Genomic DNA, 14,869 nt, shown 5'->3' on the forward strand with positions numbered 1-14,869 from the left:
CATGGTGCTGCGAATCCCAGCGGCTGGCACGCATTCAGACACCCGCCGGGGCGGGCAGCGGGGGCCAGCAGCTGCCTTGGCTGGCCCTGCTGAGCGGCTGCTCTCCTGCCCTCCAGCCGAAACCTGCAGGCTCCGAATTGGAGAAGCCCTCACACATCTCTAGATTTCTAAAGTCTGCCGACTTTGGTTGGTGTTTTGGTGTGGACATCCTTTAAACTGGTCAGTGGTATTTCAAGGGCAGCAGGACAGTGACGCAGCTGTAGCTGCTTCATATCTGATTGTTTCAGGAATCCAGACGTAGTGTGGCTATAGGGAGGCTGTTTAAGTAAGTGCTACACTGGCTACAGGAAAAACAGCTGAAATAGAATTAAAATGTTATAAGCTGCAATGTATATTCTCCAGAGAAGAAAGTAAAGTCTCAGTCCAGTGCCAGCTACATTTATTACACTACTTCAAAACTCTCACTTTCAAAAATGGAAGAGGCTAGTTTTAAACTTGCGAAATGCAAATAATAAAATATACTGTTCTCTTTTGCTTTGTTATGGTCTGTGACTGATGACTTTCTAATTCATTGACTCATTATAAAATCTGAAACCACGCTGATGTGTCAAATTGAGTGCAAATATATGTTTCAACCATATTTTCACTTCCTTCTTCAGCCATACTACTTTCTATTGAATATTGCTCTTTTTAAAATCTGATTAGGAAAGCAAAGACCTTATTTATTAAAGCACACTTAACTTTCCTCTCTTAAAGCAGAAACATGTTGTATGTCCACTTATCATAGAAATTAAGCAAGGCAACCAGATGTCCGTTGCATAAGGCATGAATAACTTCATGAAAAAGCTGCCACTGGCTGTATTATACATCGATGTAGCTTATAAAACCAAGCAAATGATTACCATCAATTATAGTAACATCATTTGACAACTCTGCAATTAATTTGCTACTCTTTGATAACTGTTGTTGCACAATGCCAAAGAAAATGCCATGCATTAACTGAGTCATCAGCAGAGTCTGGATAGATGGTACAGATGGTAATGTGATTATTCATCCCCAACAAAATAAAGTGCTTTATTACAGAAAACTATTCCTTTTGGTCTTCTAAAAGAATACTAACAAGATACCTAGAGTATCTTAAAAATAATCCCCACAGTAATATGCAATTCTTCTGAAGCATTATTTCATTTGTTAAGATTTGTGGAGTGTGCTAGATACTTCACAGACATGACACAAGGTAATGGAGGATGGGGTACAACAAAACTCCTGCATTCCTTCTACATAAAAATATTTCTACATAAAAAGAATGGAAAGATTCTGCTTTGCCTACCAGAAAGTCCGCCAACTTCACCAAATATCGAGAAAAAGTATTCCAGATATGCATGAGGCTAAAATATTTATCCAACAAAAGTAATGGGCAGTCCCACAGTAGATGTCAGGATCATTAAATTTTGGTCTTTTCTGGTATGATTATAAATACATATTTAAAATACACAACAGGTACTGATCCTGCAAAGGTTTACTTTTAGAGTTAACTTTACTACTTGAGTAGTCTAATAGACCTCTGTGGAACCATCCCTAACATATCCCCTTGTCTTTGCATGAATCGAAGGCATTACCATGCACAATGTCAGGTTTATGAGTCAGCAGTAAAAGTAGCACCTCTATAAGAACTAGAGGCACCTTCAGTATTACCTTGTGGTTAATGTTGTGTTTGTGTCTACTGGGCATATAAAAGACCAATCCAATGGTACTTGCTTGCTTTGAGTAGCCCGTGTGTGGATACATGGTGTCTATCTGTACAGTGCAGTAAGTACAACAATTTCATTCTTAGATGTATGACACGCTTGTGCATTTAGCAATGCAAAAAGGAGTTTCAGGCTTTTCAGAATGGATAAAGGGAAACAATTTTTATGAGTACAAATTAGTTTGCAAATACCTTCAGGCAGAAATGGAAAGTGGGTGTTTCATACTGGTTAATTTGTAACTCCAAATATGTTGACGTACCTCCCCAGAGAAGGCCTGTCCGTTGAGCAGGTGCTCTGATCCCTGGCTGTCTTCACTCCCAAAGTGTAGCCGGATTTCTTCTAAGCGGTGACTGTATGTCATTGGCCCTCCAGAGATGTTAACCAAATGCTCTTTGTCTAGTCGTAGAGAAACATGTCTCCCCGTATTATACATTGTCCCACTGACCTAAACAAGATGGGAATAAAAGCATTTTTTCAAAATCACTTGCAAGTCCTAGAAACTGGTTATACGTACCTCAAGCTTTTGCTCCTTACATACCTTCATTTAAATGTAGCAACGTGTCTCATTGTTGTGAGATGAAATACACAACCCGAGGTTATACTTCAAATTCTGCTTTGAATTTTATACTGTATATTCAGATATTTGCTAAATCTGTATGTACACATCTTAGCCAGGGGCACATGGTTAGCACAATGAATGGAATTATTATACTTCTAAATAAGTAGGCTTTTAGAATATTCTTTATGCAAGATCTGAATAATGGCTTCATTACAAAATTTCTGCACTGAAAATGGGAACATTTCAGCTAGCATGAATTATTTAAGTATGCTTTAACAAACCTCAAATTTAACTTTTTTTTTCTTCTTGTAATATTTATAACAAAGTTATCCAGATATGAAGGTGCTGCAAAGGCAGACAGATAATTATTCATAAATAGGGATCCTAGGGATCCTTCTACTACCCTTCTACTACCGGAGCTGCTGGTAAAACTGATAAAACTGATAAAACTGATTTATAGCAGTTGCCATAATGAAAAAGAAAATAAAGGTGGAATTTTTTCATATAGAATATAATTCTGGCATATTTTTCCACTGTCATAGGAAAAGCTCCTACAGTAAGATGGTCCTTAATTTATGCCATTATAAAGTGAAATCTGCCAGTTTGAGTTAAAAATAGAATATGCGGTTTATTTAAAAACATACTGCATGGATACAAATGGTACACTTGAATAACATTAATTTACTTTAAGAAGAGGAAGTGTAGAAATAATATGCTTAGTTGCACTTCAATTTAAAATTAAAGACATGACTGTTATGTATTATATCCTATACTGCATCAGTACTATAGTAATTAACATTGCTGCAGTGTCATTTTATCTGTAATACTAATTACTGAGTTTAAATGCCCTATTTTGTTGCACAGTACATTGTAAAAAGTTATACTGCACAGACTGTGCAATAGAACTAAATGGATGAGATTAAATAGTTTTTGCGATTGTTGTGGGGTTTTTTAACTTTGATACAGATGTTCTTTTTTTTATTCCAATTTAAAATAAGCAGTAATAGATTACTTATGAGAAGCAATAAACACAAATATTATTATTCATTTCAAATAAAACACAATGCTCTTATAAATGTTCTTCAGTTTTCTGCCTGACTTTGCTTCCATAGTAATTAAATACCAAGTTTAGTTTATTGGGTGGAAGAAGGTCAGTTTATTGATTTCAGTTTCAGTACACTGCATATGAATGACATAAAATTGCTAATCATACCTAACAAATGTAATTTAAAAACAAATAGGGGGAAATGGTTAAAAGCCTCTTATTCATATTTGGAAACTCATGCTTCACTGAACACTCAGTTAAATTTAGCAACTGTGCAAAATATTCAGAATCCATTTTCTTACTCGAATTGGTACAAACCTCAAATTAAGTTACCATTATTTTTTCTCTCGAGGTAAAAGTGACCCAAATAACCCCTAATATGACTCAAATAACTCTCTGTAGAGTAGACGTGGGAAATGAAAAGAGGCAAATTCATGAACAGTAGTAACATTTGTCTTTCTCATTTTCACCCTCATAAAAATGCAATGCTTGTAATAAGATTGTATTGATTGTTTTAAAACCAAATTTCCCTATGTAAGTGCAGATAAAGAGTACTGGTAATGCAGTGAAGGACTCATCATGCCTCTCTTCTGACCTGCAGGGAGGGAGAAACACCTGAAGTGAGACTACGAACAGCCTCCTGCAGTGACTCACAGACTTGTTGCCAGGAAGGACAAAATCCAAGATCTTCAATAGCAAAAATTCAAGGTCTGGCCACTTTAATTGCCTTTTTAGGTTTAAGGGAAGAACTAATTTTCCTGCTGTGAGCAGGTACCTGAGGAAAAAGTAACCTTAAATACCAGTCTAGATACTGGACCAAACTGGTCCTGACACATCCATGCGCATTTCTTTTCTTGAGAGTGTCAAAACATGCTACCAATTCAGTGCAGCTTTTAACGGGCACTTCTTCTATGGGCATTTGCTTACTAGAAAGAGAACAGAGGTATCTTATATTTGCATTTACTCAGATTACATCAGAATGAAAGCTTGAAAAGTTAGGAAACAGTTTTTGATTCCAGAGAAGTTCTGACTCACTGAGTTTATATAATAGGCTGTGCTTGATTACAGAAATTGCCACCATATCGCTGTGTGAAATTCTTTATTCCAGTTCAGAATATTGTCTGCTTTATATACAAACCCAACGTCTCACAACCTTTAAAAGTGTACATTTCAAGTATAGCCATTTACAGTTGTAGGACAGCCATGGTATCACGTAAGTAAAATAACCTTCTGTTCGCAAGTTCCAAATCTACTTTGAGACTCGTTATACTCAGTGGGAAAGTTGCATACAAAAACAATACAAGAAAAAAGAAGTCTGTCTTGTGTTGTTTCCCGCAGAAAGCTATGTGCTATTATTTCAGTGAATGGAGAAAAAGTAGGTTCTGATCCTATTCGCTCTGTGAAGCTATTGATAAAAGAAGGATTTTCCATACTTTATGGTACTGAGCCTGTAAAGTGATGGTACAAACTCATTTTAGAACATTAGACTGAGTTGGATTTATGGAAAGCAAAGTTGCATGTGGTCTAGTAAAAGGGGCTCAGGCACAGAGGTCAATTAGGAGATATTTTCTGTTTTGTACGTTCTTCTGTAAGATACACAGCATAAGATGTGGCACCTTATAGGAAAGATGTTGACTCTGCCTGATGTAGTCAACAATATCTGCCAGTCCAGAAAACATAGTGTTTAATTTTTATACTTTTCTGTGGATTGGATAAAACGTTATAGGGTGATTTAGAAGGATAATATAAAAGATCTATTAAAATCTATACAACTATTTCTTTAATATGTCAAACTGATCTTTGGCATTAAGTCCTTCACAGTCATGGCTGTTGTGTTGCTTCTTGCTCTCCTATCAAGTATGCTTTTTGTTCTCTGTTCCTGTTTGACTTGGAAGTTACATGAAAACGAAAACATAGTAAACAAGCTTGAGGAAAAAAGAGCACTAAATTTCATCCTCTTTCTCAAAAGGATCAATATTGACTGTATCTTATGCACTAGAAATAAGATTGCAATAAAGGAAAAAAATGTTTAAAACATCAGTAAGAGCCTGTCTGAGAAAACAGCAAAGTCCAACATCTTCTAAGTTAACAATCATACCACTTTCTTAATTGACCTCATTTTCCTCATATATTGGGAAGTGTTTCCAAATAGGCAATTTTACATATGTCAAAATCCCCAGGTAGAATAAAGCATGTTGAGGGGCTTCAACCTTAATTGTGGAATATTTCAGCTTTGGTAGGTTTTAATTAAATTATTAACATATTCCTGATGTAGTTATTTTCTATTTAATCTCACTCATTTTAATTCTTGCTTCACAGACCTTTGTGCACCCAATTCCCCAGCAGCATTATTCTCTCTCTTTATCTTGATGCAAGACAGTCACACAAGCACACGCTGCTAATATATTCTATACTACATTTCTAAGTAAGATCCGATTGCTTGTGCTGTATCTGAGTATGACTTACTGGTCCTGTGATCACAGAAAAGTCCAAGTTTTGCTCTTCAAAAGATGGAACACAAGCAAAGTCAATAAAAATGCATAACTAACAAACAAAAACTCTTTGATCCCTGTTTATTTTGAAATTCAACATATTTTTGTGACCATTAGAATAAAAACCCTGAAACATTTTTTTCTGATGTTGTTCTTTAACTGTATCTTTGTGAAAGCATTTTTGTTGTGTTTTAGTTAACAGTGTATCTTCTTCACCTAGTCTTTTCTTCCACAACTAGTCATGAACGAGACATTTTTCGGAAGTTCTTTTGCAGCCTACATCTTTAGATTACCGTCTATGTTAAATTAGCTTTCAAAAATCTTAGCTGGGAAAATGGCAGAAAAAGAAATCTGTTTGGTGGCAAAGCCATGCTAGTAAGGCAAGGAGAGACGAGCTGAGATGGATGCCGTGTCTTTCAATCCCGGGCTATTTTAGCAGTTCACTGGTGTAGCGCAGGCTCTCTGCTTCCTAGGGGCCCTTACGAAATAGTGAAATAGTGTCTCAGTTAGCGTTTTGGATTTATTCTGGTGAGAGAGGTCTGAGGATCAGTTCCAAGAACATTTTTTAACTTGTATCACTACCTGCCAGTGGAGCAGCACTGAATGTAAGGAACCAAGAAAATCAATTGTGTGTGGCTGCCTGCTGCGGTGTCCTTGGATCTTATCTGCAGTATTAGATGTTTCTTTCTTTAAGATGAAAATAGATACAGTCCAAAGAAGGGCTAGCACTGCATAGGGAAGCAAATCACCAAGGACTGAGGAGTGTTTTAAAGGTGTCATAGTGCCCCAGTTTTACCCCCTGCAATAACCGAGTTTCTATCAGCTGCCCCCTGACCCCACGTTTTTCGCTTTGGGTCGTGGCCTCCAGGGGAACAAGCAAGCAGCTCTGCAAGCTCAGGCAGCGGTGGCCTTTTCCCCCGGTTAACAGCATCTGACTATTAATGCCACTTACACTGTCATTAACTTTGCTTTCTGCCAATCTGTATCCATGTAGTAAGAGCAGCAGGTTACCTACTGATTGCAGCATGAATCGTAAGTGACCTTTACTGTGTCATTTCTTTTCTCCTCAACCGGTGGCCCGGGGAGGTTTGTGGAAGGGCCAGTGCTCCATGGAAACACTAAAATATTAATACTAATATTAAACTGTTCCTGGCATCAGCTATTCAAGAGTCTCAAACTGCTTCACAAATGTGCAAATAAATCTGCAGTTGTCTTTTCTCTCACTGAATGATGCCAGGGTGGTTTCATTTTCCTCCTGACGCTTGGACAGGATTGTCCTCTGCAAAATTTCACTCTGTGACTCAGGTCACCTGAACGTGAACTCGTGGATACAGCGGCAAACTGAATCACGGTTTCCCGAGTTCCCCCAAGCATGTTCCTTTCATTTAATTTTTTTTTCTGTTCATAGTCTCTTGACCAAACCATATTCTGTGATATAAAGTAATGTCCTCATTGATTTGAATTGATGTTACTGTAGTAAGTCACTTATATCTCTCCTGTGCAAATCGAGACTGCTTCAGGGTTTGCAAACAGAGCGTACACGGACTTCAGGGCAAGTCTGTGATTTGAAATCTGACTTTAGGGACGGTGACTAAGCAGCGCACCAAACTAGAATTGTCAATGTGCCCTGCCGAGGCACGCTGCGTAGCTCTCCGCAGCAGAACTGCACCCCCGTAGTTCAAAGCAATGGCTATACAGCAACATACATTTTCTGAATATTGTGCTTACGGCATCCTGTTAGTTTTAGAAGTACTTTTATGATGCTGTCTTTATTTCCTAGCAGTTGTTAACAGGAGACCTAAGCTGGAAAATAAAAGGATGTTTCAGCATTATTCTTCTAAGGTATTTAACAGTTGTTAAAGAATGGTATAATTGTGCTTTAAAGTCTTCCCTTGGGGAAGAGATTGATAAAATTAAATATGAGAAAACTGTTCTATAGATTTTCCAAACTATCACAGAATATTTGAGAGCTCTATCTTCATCCTTCAGTATTTCTGTATGTGTGTATACATGTGCACGCACACAGGTTTTATTCTTTTTATTGTTTTTAAACTTTTTTTACTTATGATTCAGTTTTATTTAAGTTCATTTAGTGAGTATTTCTACATTTTAATAGTTATTTTTCATACTTTTTCCTGCTTTCATCTGTAAGGGTAATTATCATATGCAACAGTATATAAGGAAACTGTGGAAACGCATAATTTTCAAAATTATCTTTGTAGTAAACAGCATGCTTCTGAACCCTGTAAACCACGATCTTTTATTGATTTGGCCGTATATGTCTGGGGCCTTAGACATAGATAGGAACATACATATTCCAATTTTTTCATTCTTTACGTTTAAGGTAAGTTTCAGACCTGTTACTTGCAACTTTTCGTGGCTGCCAGCAGAGAGCACTGTTGACCCATCCCATACTCCCATCACCTCTACGCCATGGTTACTTCTACCACCAGGAAGAAAATTAAAACTGATCTTTTTTTGTAAGTAAGTGACACGACTGCAATCCGTGGCTTCAGTTTCTGAAGTGGTGGTTTCAGTGATGGGAAGGAATTGTGAAGTCTGTCTCCTAAGTCAAGCACGCTCCTAGTCTGCAGCGGCGTGTCTGGAGGGTGCAGGCTCAGCGAGTTGCCTGAAGGCCATCAGATAAGCAATGTATCTGGAGTGCCTTTTCTGGCAAGGATCCAATGGATCTTATGTTGTGTTAAAAAAAAGAAAGAAAGAAAGAAAGAAAATTGAGTAAAAGAAAATTCCCGAGTTACGGTACAGTGCAACTTCCTGGGAGGGAGCTGCAATGTAAGTGCTGAGCTTTGAAGAACAACAGGCATCATCATCAATATTTGATTAAAACAGGCCTGTGTGAAAAATGTAGACTATAAGAGGTAAATTTAAGGATTAAAATAATCTTTTCATCTTGTTAGCTGAAAAGTTTTAAAAAGGAGATGATGTTAATGAGTACAATTAATCCATTTACCTGCCTGATGTAATGTGTCATGTTTCAGCATACGGTATGACATAATTTCTTCTTTTTTAAAGCACCATTTTAAGTAAGAATCTTTCCCATTCATTACTCTACAGTTTTGTCTGCTTACTTTCATAAGTGACTGATCTGTAAGAAACTTGGAGGCATCTTCATAAATTAAATATTCAAGCTTACTGGCTAATGAGCACAATATGTCAATTTTCAGTGATCAAAATATTGTGCTTCAATAATGTATACACAACTCTGTAACAAAAATATCATTTTAATAGAGGACCTGCAGGGTCGTGGTTGGCCTGAGCTAATTATATGCCACAGGATGTAAAGGAATGAAACTGCTCCTAGTGTATTGGTAATACCCCACAGAGGCTATACGCCACATGCTGCCTTTTAGGGATAATAAAGCGCTTTATTATGTTTCCACTACTACGTTAATACAATGATTCTTGCTTGTCAGTAACTATGGCTAAAGGCTAAGGCTAAAGCAGATGCGGTAGAACTTACAGTGTCTAGCATTAATTTAGTGCCTTGTGCATTGATGCTTTTTTAAAATTGTATTATTGAAATAGACAGAAATATTGGCTTTTGTGGCTGGGCAAAGGGTCTGCTTCCACGAGGACGGCAGCTCACGCTGCGCGCTGGGAGCCTTGTGCGCCAGTAAGCGTCCACGGTGCAAGGTGCCTCGGCGCTGCGCCCTTCCCCAACCGGGGGATCCACTACATGCCGTTTGGGGTGAAAAAAGAAATCATTAAAAATGTTTTGCTGTAGGAAAGGACAAGGAATCTCAATGTCCATCATTGTCTGCTGTGTAGTATCTTGAATCTTAACCTGGATATTTGCAGGCAAGCTTAAGTATGAAAGAGGAATGTGCAAAAATAAATTACGTAACGATGTAACCTTGGGAGACTTCTGTACATGCAGAAGAATGGTACCACGTCAGGGTAAACAGCAAGCCATGTGCTGGCACGCAGAGCAACAACAGTCGGACTTCCCTTGAGCCAGGTAAAAGGGTAAAGGGATTATGCCAAATTCCAAGTTATATATAGTTGTTTGTAGTGTGGGGCACAGACCACGTCTTGAGATCACTCGCAGCTTTATTAACAAATACCTGTTGGTGCTTCAGCACCAGCACAGATGTGTCTTTACTGTGGTGCAGCCTAGAGTGACTTTGGTTTATCGCTGCAGAGCTCCCATTGCTCGTGAAGCCTTTGGTGCCTGTGTCAGGCTGTAGTATTCAGAAAAGACGTTTTGGAGGCATCCAAAACTAGGCACCTACTGCTGGACTGTACAGCTAGGCTCAGGGATTCACAGGCCTCTGTTTCCATAGGCACCTTTTTACCATTGATGACAAGCCTCATGCTTTGCTGTGCCACAGTTATAAGCATTACATGAAACAGAAAAAGGGAAAAATACATTTGCGTGCTCCTTTTAGTTCATTAGCCTTAGTTTAGAGTTAGGGCTAAGTCAGTAAGTAATTGAGAGAATAACTGGGGCTTGGAGAACTCATTACCCCAATTTAGCCTAGCAATGTGTCACAGGATTTCAGTTTAAAGCATCTGCATTAAAAATGTGTTAAGAATAATTATTGTCTTGGATAAAAGGATATCAGAGCCATCTTTTTAAAATCTAAATATCAAGTAAATTTTTAGAAGGTTGTAAAATGGTATAAAAGCCTACAAACTTCTGAGAAATCCAGATAAATGAAAAACACCTTTAAAATCACCTTTTCTTTTTTTATATGGGGGTTTAAAGTGTAAAACTGAATATGTTAATTAAAATCCTGAGGTCTAATTGAGTCACTTTTTATCAAGTGATCTTGAGCTGTGCTGACCTTCAGGAGCTGCGCAGATCTCAGAGTCCTTCCTGCAGAGAGCTCTCTGGTGGGAATGCTAGAGGTTTCCAGCAGATCCCAGATCAAATAGAAACTAATAGGATATGTACTGAAATCAGTGCTTTTGAGTTGTGTTTCACTTGCCTCGTGTTTATTCGTGTTTATTATTATTTAATGTCTATCTATAGATAGACATTAAATGCTGAATAACTCATTTGATTGATTGTGTATTGATAAATTTATTCAAGCTTCCTAAATATCTTTATATTACTTGTAACTTCTTTTCAGTGCTTCCTTTTGTAATACAACTTTTGGAAGAAATTTCCCCACCGAACAAACAAATGAGATATAGCTAGTTGATTGATTTAAATTCTTTTTTAAACTGCTGGCCTATATTCTACATTATAATTTGTGTGTAGTATTAACAAAATAGGTGTGCTAAATTAATCTGGGAAATATCTTTCAAGCTACTAGTAATACACTGTAGTGGAGTGTGGAATATTAATACACTCACCACTTTATTTACCTGCATATACATATTTTTTATATATATATATGAATCATTTCTTTTTTACCACCTTCTGTGGATAGGAAGAAAGAGAAAAATGTCTTCACATACAGGCCTAGATTAATAAGTTGACAAAACCTTCTTGCTATTGTGCATCCCGCATTAGATTGCTGTCTGAAAGACTGAAAAGCATATAGCTGCCTGAGATGTGCCGCAGAGTTCATCTGCTTTGCTCTGAATCAGAACATACCATTATTAAGGTTAATGATAGAATTTTACAACAGCCAGAAAACCTCATTTGTTGTCGTTCTTTATTTCTGTGATTCTTTTCGTGCCGGGAGGTTCTAAATTTCTAGGCCTATTAAGTTTTCATAAACCCTCTAAAATAATGATGTGACCACTGCTGCTGCTCTCTGAAGTCATCTGGCTGCTCTAGCCATGAAGATCCAAGAAGGTGCAGGGTACTGAACCCTGTTTAAGGGAAATTGCAGTGTCTGAGTTGTGGTGTAGCTGGAGAAGCATGGTAATGCTTTACTGAAAGTATAAATCAGTGGAAATGAAAAGAAGAATCTATGAATCTCAGCTTTTTAGCTGTGAAAGGGACAAAAGTTTTATTACCTTTCTTAGTAAAACTGTAACAAGTTTTTGAAAGCGGTATATCTCACAGTATCAAGCTGCTTCCCATGACACTGTCAAGGAAAAAATGCATAGTTAATGCAAAATAATTTCCTGAGCCCTTTATCTCTGGAGGTAAACTAGTATTTAGATAGCTTGAAATTTGACCTCAATAAAACTCATTATGTGTCAAGGCAAATCCTTTGTGGCATGCAAAAATCATGAGCTTTTCTGCCTCGTAGCATGTTTCAGTGTTTTTGAGCTGCAGAAGAGAGCTGGCCTGCTTTTTCTAGTTCTTTAAAGAAGGAGAATAACTTAGCTTTTACAGTGACAAATATTTCTGTTCCTGCTTAATAGAGGACTGTTTTACTTTTCTTATTTTATCTGCATCAAAAGCATTTGTGTACCTTTTTATGATAAGAAAATAGTGGAACTGAACTAGAGGTAGAAAGAAAAGAAAAACAAACAAACAAATCCTATACTGAGCTTTCTTTTGCTTTTCCTGACATTTTGCTCTATTGCAAACTCTTCAGTTTTTCTCTGATGATACATTTAAAAAAAAATCATTTTATTGAAATGGATCTCCCTAAAGCCAAAAATTACCAACTCTAGCTTAACCGGAAGAGTCTTCATCTTCAGTCTGTTTCAATATGCCTCGAATTCAAACCTGCCATTATTACAGGCAGCCCTTTCCCTTCTCTTTTCAAGAAGTTAGTACTGATTTGCTTTTATATTTTTCATTCCTTTTAGCATTTCTTACTATATTTTCTGCGCCTTGCTGGAGTCCTCCACAGCTGGTACATGTATCATTTGTGATCTCCTGCATTAGTTAACTTGCATTAGTACAAACACATCTTTAAGCATCTGGCTTCTTCTTTTCTATGGAATATTCTCTCTATCACGATTCCAGGGAAAAAAGAGAAAAACAATATCTGAGGTTTTCTCTCTTTGCTTAAATGATGGGCTAGGAAGTTGAGACTTAAAGAAAACACTTAGAAATTTGGGTAGAAAACCAAACACTTCTTTTAATTTTTGCAATCTTCTGTTGAAATAAAGATTGGAAACTTTCCAATCAGTCCTACTCAAGGTGACCAGCTGCAAATGATTCTCTCATCCTTTCTTTCTGCTTTTTTACTTCAAAAACAAATTTTATTTCAAAATTCTTGAATGGAAAAAGTGGAGTCTCGTCTCTCTGATGTTGTATTTTTCATCACCGCAGCTAGTATCCCAAGTGTCAAACTGCAAACTCCTTTTCTTGCTCATTTCACCCAAAATGTAGTTTACAAGTTTCCTCTCTTACCATCAAGAGACTGTTTAGAGTTTCTCCCCGACTCCCTCCCTCTTCCATATGTTTGTGATTCTGCTTCACACCTCGAAGCCGCTCTGCACGCCTGCCCTGACCCCGGCCCGGTCCCTGCCGGGCTGCTGCCCACGGCTGCGCTGCCTCGGGGAGCCCGGCTGGGCTGGGCGGGAGCACCGCTGCCTCGGTGCCTGCACGGCACAACTCCGGTGGGAGACGGCCCTTTGCTCTTCCTGAGCTCACTCACGGGGCTGGAATGAAAAGGGAGTTACTGCGCCAGCTCAATGGCAGACTGGGAAATTTGGGCTGCAGCATGGGCTTGAGCTCAAGCTAAATGCCCATACGGAGGTGGACCTGAGCGCCTCGGGTGGTTCCAGGCTTGGTGAAATGCGTGTGCAGCTCCATCCTAGCAGAGCTACATGCCGAACCTGCTCAGGCCCAAAGCTTCCCGAGACTCCATTTATGCGCACTCTTCTGCTAAAACTTGCTCAAGAGATTTTGTGTTTGTTTTGTTGGGGTTTTTTTCTTTTTCACGTTACCTGCTGTGCTTTCAGATTGCACAGTCGTGGGGGAAGAGCTGGTTGTTTGTTCGGTATTTTAATCTTCTCTACAGCTCCATGTATACTGGAATTGTGTAAATTACTATTTTTACAAGTAACCAAAATGCCACAAAGCCCAGAATACCAAGAAGCAATTTTTTCCTCCTTGCATCATTCCCAAGCATGTCTCATTCTATACAGAGTGAAAGGCACTTTTCAACTAGCTCCAATAATAAAGAAATGATGAGGAATTATTCTGAAAAAGTCCACAAGAAGAGCAATTTTTGTATCATGCCGATTTACTGTCGATTTCCTGCGCTTCTTCTGGGCTGCTGTACTTACCCTGTACAGATTTTTCTGGCTTTGCAAAATATTCCATCAGGAAAAGAGGAAGGCATCGTGGGAGAAGGTTAACTAGGAATCAGAATATGACTGAATGGTTTTCCACTTGGGATGTGATTCAGACTAGATGCGAACTCAGCTTTCCAGGCATAAAAGACGAGTTCATTTTTAATCAGTGTTTTATCATGTGTATTCTAAAAGGCTCAAGCATGTTTAATCTGTTAAAACAATAATGTTGACAAGTTCATGTTTAATATCTTATCAGGAAGAATCTTTTAAAATAGTAGGTAGTATTCAGTTATAAATCAGCATTCAATTTATTAGCAACTTCTTCTCCTCTTTTTTTTTTATACCTTTTCCTTTCTCAGTAGCATGCAAACCAGTAGCTGAAAAAGCTCCCAGATCCCTCTAAAATGGTGTCTTTCCCACGTCTGGGTGTTCACACATGCGCTTGTATATATGCATTCCTATTTGTGATGAATTAGAGCTGAGGAGCTGCAAGGTACTGAACATCTCATTTGTAATGTAAAGACAGTCTCGCTCTCTTTATCCTAGATGAAGATGTGGTTTTGAGTTCATTCTCAAACTCTGATCTGTTATTCTGCCTGCACTAAAGGAAAATATTTTAAATGTGCTTGTATTCTGACTAACTAAATAAGACTTAGGCCTAGGTTGAATTGGAGCTTTCAAAATGAACTCTTGAGATCAGTACAAGTACTTCTTGTAAGACATTAATGAAAATTTCAACAAACTTGCTATTTTAACAATTTAGATGCCTATAGATACTGAATAGTGGGTCTGACCCTAGCTACTAAAATCGATGTGAGCAGTACCAGTCTTTAATATGTAATCAGTGACTGATTTACTCTAAAGTAAAGATAGAAAAATCTTGCAGGTCTACATTTATGGGAAA

The 14,869-nt window shown here is 38.0% G+C and overlaps 1 protein-coding gene and 1 long non-coding RNA gene across 3 annotated transcripts in view; one reads left to right on the plus strand and one right to left on the minus strand.

Annotated features, from left to right (window-relative positions):
• The window catches only part of LOC135330260 (uncharacterized), an 87,111-nt gene that overhangs the window by 56,668 nt on the left and 15,574 nt on the right, over positions 1 to 14,869 (plus strand). The window contains exon 2 of the long non-coding RNA XR_010392158.1: positions 3,954 to 4,060. This is a non-coding gene — a long non-coding RNA (uncharacterized LOC135330260). The remainder of the gene's footprint in view (positions 1 to 3,953; positions 4,061 to 14,869) is intronic.
• The window catches only part of CA10 (carbonic anhydrase 10), a 214,960-nt gene that overhangs the window by 44,744 nt on the left and 155,347 nt on the right, over positions 1 to 14,869 (minus strand). For both annotated transcript variants that reach the window (XM_064522670.1, XM_064522671.1), the window contains one exon: positions 2,008 to 2,193. In XM_064522670.1, coding sequence (XP_064378740.1) covers positions 2,008 to 2,193 — 186 coding nt within the window. The remainder of the gene's footprint in view (positions 1 to 2,007; positions 2,194 to 14,869) is intronic.

The sequence above is a fragment of the Dromaius novaehollandiae genome, chromosome 18, assembly GCF_036370855.1.
Source record: "Dromaius novaehollandiae isolate bDroNov1 chromosome 18, bDroNov1.hap1, whole genome shotgun sequence".
NCBI lineage: Eukaryota > Metazoa > Chordata > Aves > Casuariiformes > Dromaiidae > Dromaius > Dromaius novaehollandiae.